We start from the raw sequence: 7,858 nt of genomic DNA, 5'->3' as shown, positions 1-7,858 counted from the left end.
ATATATTATTTCATTGACATTAACGGATTATCTGAGCGTCATGTCATGGACGTTTACTGCTACAGACTTTTATTTTGGAGGAAAGGTCACCGGAAAAGATCGGCGGATGTAGTTGATCCCGTGGCCATGTGACGTAGAACAAGTCCACAAGCGACGTGTGTGAAGTTGTGAACGGTTTGTTCCGGACCCTAATGAGACGGACTGAACCCGGGTCCCGGTGTTCACACACACACACACACGCATACACACACTCTGACAAACACACTGACAGACGACTGCTGTTAGCCGTTAGCTCGTCAGTGTAAGATGTCGGGTACAGACCTGAGGACAGTCTTCCTCTTCTCGCTGCCTTCCCCTGTTCACTGGGAGTTTTGCCGGGTCATGGACGGACTGTCAGACCTGGACTGGACCCGCTTCGGTGAGTCAGAACCTGGACCTGACTGGGCTAGCGGTTAGCATGGATGTGGACGAGAGGGCGTGTCTTGTTGTTAATCTGTCTGTACTAGCGGCAGGTGGCGCCACCGGGAGTAGAGTACCGCTGTTCCACTATACAGTCCTAGCTCGACTCGGCTCGGCTCGACTCGGAGCAGGTATAGTACCTGCTCTGGCTAGGTAACAGTTAGTATTGTATTTACTTCTGTGTAATGTTACAGAGGACCTACTGATCCACTGGTACATTGGATCTACCTGGTAGTAGGGATGGGGGTCAGTATCTGTATCGGCCCAATACTAGTCAAAATCACTGGATCAGATATCGGACAGATAGAAAATGAGTCATGTTTATTTATTTCTTTTTTGGGAGAACAATATTTGTGATACAGTTGGAGATGTCTTTGAAATGACTTCGCACAAATATGTTGTTAACAGCTTCATATGTTCATAAATGGTCTAAAATGACTGTATCGGACTGATATTGGTATTGGACACAATAAGTGGTATCATCCCATCCCTACCTGGTGTTTGTTTTAGTACCTGCCCTGAGAGGTTCAGCTGAGCCGATACTAAACTGTGACGTCAGAGGAGCTATGTTGAGGAGGAGTTATGAAGTCATGGAAAACAATGTGACTGATACTAAACTGAGTCGAGCTAGAACTGTATCATGGAAAAGAGACATCAATCTCTCTGTCTCTGTCCCTCGTAGCAGCAGAAGTCCTCGGGGATCAGACCAGTGTGCGATTGGCTGAGAGGCAGGAGAGGCGGACCGACTGGGTGATGAACCAATGGGGGAATAGGAACGGTAGAGTCGGAGAGTTGATTGACCTGTTGGAGCGTCTGCAGCTGCTGCGCCCCCGTGACATCATCCTGAGCTGTGAGTTTACCTCTGATGACCCCTGACCTTTGTTGACCACTGACCCCTGACATCCTGCTTCTGTCTGCAGTGTCCAGTCTGACGTCAGTATCCTCGCCTCCTACTGCCCCATTTCTTGCCCCGCCCCCTGCTCCTCATCAGCCTCCCACCTCTGCCTGCCCTGAATCTTTCAAAACCACCCCCACATTAAGCACCTGCACACAGAGCACAACAGGTACAGCAAGATCGACACAACTCAATCAGCTGTGATGTCACACAGTGACACTTTAATTAAACTGTATTCTGCCACCTGTTGGCTGCTCTGTGAACTGCTGCTCTATTCTCTTCAGAAGATGAAGGAGGAGGACTGCTGCCTGGACCTGCCCCGCCCCCCTCCAACCTGCTGTCTAAGCCCCATCCACATCCTCAGGTAAGGCGCGCACACACACACACACACACACACACACAGTTGTGTTGTAATAATAAAACCATCTTGTGATTTTTCCTCAGAGTGTCGCCCTGCTGAAGTCATGTGACAGCGGTGGTGACAGGGTGATGTGCTGGTCGTATGAAGAGGTGCATGCTGGGACAAATGGGTTCTCCCCTTCCCTGCAGGTGGGGGAGGGGGGGTTTGGCGTGGTTTACAGAGCGACCATCAGAGACACGGACTGTGCCGTCAAGAGACTGAAACAGGTCGGCCAATCACAACACAGATGAGTTTAAATAATGCTGAGTCACAGGAAACAGCTGTGGTTGTTGATGTTGGTTTGTTGTCGTAGGACTGTGTGTTGGGCTGGACTCTGCTGAAGGAGACATTTCACACTGAAGTGGACAAACTGTCCAAGTAAGTGACATCTTCACCTGATCAAACTTTTCAAAATAAAAGTCCCTAGACAAGTTCTCTGGACAGAGTTCTGTCTGTGGTGTGTTCAGGTTCCGACATCCAAACATCGTTGATCTTCTGGGCGTCAGTGAAGGAGGAGGATCAGTGTGTTTGATCTACAGCTACATGGAGAAGAGATCACTGGAGGAGCAGCTGCACACAGTAACTCACACACACACACACACTCAGTGTCACCAGACCTGGGGGATATTCCATCAAGCAGGCTAAAGGCAAAGCCAAGCTTAAATGGCCAAGTCTGGCTAATATGAGTGAGAGTTCGGTTCCATCAACGAGGCTGAGATTAGCCCCAACTCAGTAACCATGGAAACTATGACTCTGGCTAAGCCTCAACCATGGCTAAGCCATAACTGTGGCTCAGGTTCCTGTTCCATCAATCTGAGCCTCAACCCTGTTCCACCAAGGTGGCTAATGTGAATGCCAGCCAAGTAACCATGGTAACTTATGCTGCTGGGCAAACCTGGTCTGTAGCAGGCTAAAGGTGAAGCTTAGCACCATCTATGATCAAAGAATGTCCAATAGACAGAAACAGAGACACACACAACTGTCATGGAATGATAAAATAATATGTAAAACATAAAATATATAACAAAATGTATTCAAGAAATTATTTATACTAATAATTATTTATTATATATAAGTACATTAAAGAACATTATCACCAAAATAAAATATAATAAAAAATAAGAAACAAATAAATACAAAACTAAACTCATTAGCAAAAAAATATAATAAAAATAAATTTAAAGAGATCATCATTCTTTTGATGTTACAAGGGTTAGGGCCTCCGATTGATAGGAGATAGATGATTGATTTGCTGTCACCTGCATTCACTTACTGTAATAGGGGTCCTTGTCTCCATTGAATTGCTTGATTTGCTAAAATGATTCTAGATAAATAATAACTGTTTTACAATCAATAGATCTGTCATATGATTATTTCCTATAGAATGATAACCAACATTGCATTTCTTCATGTAATAATCTACCATCAATTGTATGATAAATGTGATGAGTCATGTAAAATATGTTGATTAAATGTAGCCTATTATTATCAAGAATGTAGGCAAGGCAACTTTATATAGCACATTTTAGCACAAGGTGATTCAAAGTGCTTTACATAAAATAAGATGAAAATACAACAATTTAACATGTAGCATCTGGGACAAAATACAGAAGTAGCACAAAAACAGCATGTAAAAATGACAGGCTTAAATGAAAATGATATCAATTCTATACAATTGGCCATGCAGGAAATAAATGAAAACCATCCCATCGATTTGCATAACAATCAGTTGATAAATGTGATGAATATCACGTTCTAACATAACTACTAGGGCTGCCAAATGATAAAATATGGAGAATTTCACATAAATTGCAGTGAAACAATAATGCTATTTTAATTATGTTCATATGAATGTTACTTATTAGGGCTGTCTTTTTGTTCTTCGGGGATTTTCCTTTTCATTTTAGGGATTTGGTTGCATTAATAGATCCACATAATTGATTAGTTTAAAACAAAACCCATCAAGAAATCAATTGGTAGATTATTGTCTACATATATTTTGTCCCTTTGAAGGAGGATTTATATAACATGATGATGCTGAAATACTTCATTTTCTTTGTCACTTACGCATTCAGCCTGTCGGCAATATTCTGCCACGCCACATCCCTCGCTTTATTGATTGCCATGGTATTGCCCTTCTTTCAGATTATTTGGCTGTAATCCTCATATACCTCCATGAGGAGGGTTTGCTCCGCTGCGGAGAACATCTCTGCACGCTCGTTTCCCTTGCTTTTCGGCATTTTTGACAGTTTCCGTGCTTGACTAGAATGGGCTTTTTATTTTCCCTGTGGGCGTGCACAAGTTGAGGCTTAACAGGTGAGGCTTGACTAAGCGTCAGGTGGAGCCAGCTGATTTCACTTGATGGAACGACTTGGAGCTAGATTGGGAAGTGGAGCTTAGTCAAGCTTCAAACTTACACCTAAGTCTGGCAATTCTTAGCTACGTTGATGGAATACCCCCCTGATAAACTTTGGGATATACATTTATTTGTGTGTGTGTGTGTGTAGGAGTGTGGCGCCCTCTCCTGGTCTCACAGACTCAGTATCATTGAAGGTGTCGCGTCAGCGTTGTCGTTCCTTCACTCGCCTCCTGACAGAAACACGTCGCTCATCCACGGAGACGTCAAGAGGTCAGTGTGAGGTCACACTTGTGTTTCACCTTGACTGTGGACACATTGATGTCATAGGTCTCCCTGTCTCCCTGTCTCCTCAGTTCAAACATCCTGTTGGACCGCCACCTGGTGGCAAAGCTGGCTGACTTCGGTCTGGCTCGGTTTGCATGCGCCCGCACGTCAAGACACACGGCGGCACAGACGGCGTCGGTGGGTAAAACGGAGACGGTCAGAGGGACGTTAGCATATCTGCCGGACGAGTATGTGAGGGACGGAGAGCTGGGACCTGCCGTGGACGTATACAGCTTCGGAGTGGTGAGACGGAGCAGGGGCTGATGGGAAGTGTAATGTGGGTTTACTGTCGTCAGCAGTCACATGACTGAGAAGTGCATGTGTCACTAATTCAAACTAAACTTAAACACAGAGAAATGTAAATTATATTGCACAGAAGAACATCTACAGAATATTGATGTGTTGTTTTGTGTGTGTGTCAGGTGTTGTTGGAGGTGCTGACCGGTCGTCAAGCTCTAGACAGAGATGTGAAGACAGGAGACAGATACCTGGTGAGGACACAGTTTTTAACCAGTGTCAAACTGGTGTGAAACAGTTTGAAATTGGTGTAAAGCATTGTGGAACTGTGTGAAATTGGTTTACAATAGTGTGAAATTGGTTTACAATAGTGTGAAATTGGTTTACAATAGTGTGAAATTGTATGAAACAGTATCAAACTGGTGTGAATCCTTCTGAAGAGGTGGACCCGGGCCTAAGCATATTAAATGTTTCTTTGCCAATATTTAACTTCATGTCATTCTGCTTCTGGTTCTGGTCCTGGTTCTGGTTGGGGGTACATAGAAGGACCTGGTGAAGGAGGTTACAGGAGGTCCGTCTGGTTCTTGTGCAGCAGCCTGGAAGAAACAGCTGGATCACCGGCTGATAACAGGTCAGTGTTTCTGATGAGGTTCAGGACGGACCTCCGTGTTCAGGTCTGACCTCCACATTCTCTACGTGTTGTCTGCTGTGTCTACAGGGGGTGCTGCAGATCCAGTTGGCTGGATGGACGTGGCGACTCTGGCCTGCAGATGTTTAGACAAGAGGAGGAAGAAGAGACCTTCGATGAGTGAGGTCTGAAGGATCAGCCACAAAATCACTTCACTTCAGTATCATACAGATTAGATGAACTTCAGTTTAAGATCTGTTAAGTGAAGGAGTTAGTGTCAGGTGAGCTGAAGGTGTGAGATGTTCCTCAAAGTTGCTCTTATTTTCTTCTCAGGTGCTTAAAAAACTAAAGGAGATCCACAACATGGTGGGCGGGACCAGATCCTCCTCCCAGCCTGTGGCCCGTCCACCCAGCCTTGCCTTCGACTCTAGTATGGACTCTCTGTCCAGTCGGCTGTCTAAACTGGGACCACTTAAGGACATGGACCTCCCGGCTGTCCCTCACCCCCTCCACTCCTCCTCTTCGTTCATCGGTCCGTGTGAAACTGATGAGAGTCGCGGATTCTCTCAGTATGACCTTCACTCCCACTGCAGGTCAAACGGAACCAGTTCCAGGTCGGTCTCCCTATCCACCAGAGACCAGTATCAGTGTCCACAACAGTCCAGTCAGTCTTCTGTCCCCGTTGAGGACCAGTACGATCCCCTAAGACCAGGGAGCGGGGCTACAGCAGGACCGCACACTGTCCCTGAAAGCCTGTCTCCCGCAGGGTCCTTGCAGTCATTATTATCATCATCATCATCATCAGTTCACATCAGTCCCAGTAAGCAGCAGCGTCTCCTGGAGACGACGAAGGTTCTGGACAAGGATGGAAGAATCCGGACTGGGGAGCTGCTGCCGTCTGATGACCCCTGTACGTATGACCTCTGACCTTCTGCTTTATCCTGTTTCTCTGTGTCACATGACCTCACAGCTTGTCTTATTGTCTCCAGGTGTGTTTGTGTCCTGTCTGTCCTTGTGCCATTGTAATGTCTCACATGCTGGTGCTTTGATCATGTGACAGATGGAGGCCACAGGTCGCAGGATTCCAGGGGACCAGAGGAGAGCGACGAGCTGGATTATCTTCCTGCGGAACACACCTGACGGAGCGCAGACAGGTGTTTTCCACCTGCAGGTGGCGCTGTGGTTTCCATTAATCCTTGACTTTCCACGCGTGCCTCAAACGACTTTACCCGAAGGTACGAGTCGTCATCGACGTGGACGATCCCTGAGACTGTCGTCATACACTGGCCTGATCAATCCACACTAATCAGACTGATCAATGATCGATCACCTCACTTCTATTTATTCTCTCTAAAGTCTCTAAAAGTAGCCAAAGAACTTCTGAAACGTCCAATATTTTCACTTTAAATCATCTTATTACTGTGACCTTTATAGATTTGATACAAATGTTTATCATGTTTGTTTGTTTACATGAACAATCACTGCTTCATGTCTGTAAACCTTTCTCTGCCAAAGTCAATATCATCATTATTATTATTGTTGTTGTCATTTTTTATATGGAGTCTGAGCACTAATCCAGCTCTTTTATTAAAGGAACAGTATGTAAAATATATCATTTATTGTTGGTGTTTCATGTTGCAGCTGAATATCCTTCATAAATAAACATAAAACACGTGTTAATATTAACAGCAATGGAGCAGCAGCAAGGAAAACTCGCGGGGGGAGAGAGAACACCCTTCATGCACCGTAACCCCCAGAAAACCCCCCTACAAGACACCCAAAGTTCTTTACATTAAAAAAATATATATATATTATTATTGTATAGTAGTAATAAAACATACAGTAAAAAATTAAATAAGAATCAATAAAAGTTTTAAAATATATAATAAGAACAGAGCCCTGTGATGACTGGTGTGACCCCGCCTATCGCCCGATGTCAGCTGAGATTGGCACAGCTCCCCCTGCGAGCCTCATGTGGAGGATAAAGCCTTAGATGATAGATGGATGAATAAGCACAGAGTTTAAGTGTCACTGTGCTACCAGTATATGTTTTATTCAAAGTTATGAACAGGAAAAAAGAATCAAAGACTTCACAGGAGGCAGAAGTATTCTCTCATCCTCAAAAACTTCACACACTGGTACAGTGAAGTTACCGTAAGATGGAGCAAGAGATAAGGTGACTAATTACCATATTTTGTTCCTTGTTTCATATTCCTCAGCTCCACTCTGATCACAAACCCTGGTTTAAGCAGAACAGAACAAAACTCTGATTTTCCTCCAAGTACCACCAGAGGAATGCTTGTGTATCACTATACAACAGCTTGAGAACATGGACCTAGGGTTACTTGTAGCATCGAGAATAATCATAAAGTTAATGTATGTTATGTTATATGAGGGTAGCGGGGTAGCTGTGCCAATCTTAGATGACATACATTGGCGGGGTCACACCCTGGACAGTTCGCCAGTCCATCGCAGGGCCACAGAAACAAACAACTATTCACTCTCACACCTATGGTCAATTTCGAGTGACCAATTTACCTAATATCATGCTATTAT

General features: G+C 44.7%; 1 protein-coding gene across 2 annotated transcripts; it reads left to right on the top strand.

Moving 5' to 3' along the window:
• The first annotated feature begins 88 nt into the window (after positions 1 to 88).
• irak1 (interleukin-1 receptor-associated kinase 1) lies at positions 89 to 6,912 on the top strand. Of its 2 annotated transcripts, none has more exons than XM_044039398.1 (14): positions 89 to 418; positions 1,142 to 1,309; positions 1,380 to 1,523; positions 1,642 to 1,718; positions 1,799 to 1,981; positions 2,068 to 2,132; positions 2,222 to 2,333; positions 4,262 to 4,383; positions 4,467 to 4,680; positions 4,860 to 4,928; positions 5,218 to 5,305; positions 5,393 to 5,487; positions 5,636 to 6,212; positions 6,363 to 6,912. In XM_044039398.1, exons 1-14 carry the CDS (start codon positions 307 to 309, stop codon positions 6,440 to 6,442), a joined length of 2,106 nt encoding a protein of 701 aa, XP_043895333.1. In that variant the 5' UTR covers positions 89 to 306; the 3' UTR covers positions 6,443 to 6,912. The 2 variants fall into 2 exon arrangements, with proteins under 2 accessions (XP_043895333.1, XP_043895331.1); XM_044039396.1 differs by having other exon boundaries at positions 1,639 to 1,718.
• Positions 6,913 to 7,858: the final 946 nt, after the last annotated feature.

The sequence above is a fragment of the Solea senegalensis genome, linkage group LG11, assembly GCF_019176455.1.
Source record: "Solea senegalensis isolate Sse05_10M linkage group LG11, IFAPA_SoseM_1, whole genome shotgun sequence".
NCBI classification, from domain to species: domain Eukaryota; kingdom Metazoa; phylum Chordata; class Actinopteri; order Pleuronectiformes; family Soleidae; genus Solea; species Solea senegalensis.
Note: the sequence above shows the minus strand (reverse complement) of the source record. Positions and strands in the feature narration are given on the sequence as shown.

Coding starts and splice junctions, on each gene's coding strand:
- irak1 (XM_044039396.1), top strand. CDS start 307: ATGTCGGGTACAGACCTGAGGACAGTCTTCCTCTTCTCGCTGCCTTCC. Junction 1,524..1,638: donor CTGCACACAGAGCACAACAG/GTACAGCAAGAT, acceptor TATTCTCTTCAG/AAGATGAAGGAGGAGGACTG. Junction 2,133..2,221: donor GAAGTGGACAAACTGTCCAA/GTAAGTGACATC, acceptor TGGTGTGTTCAG/GTTCCGACATCCAAACATCG.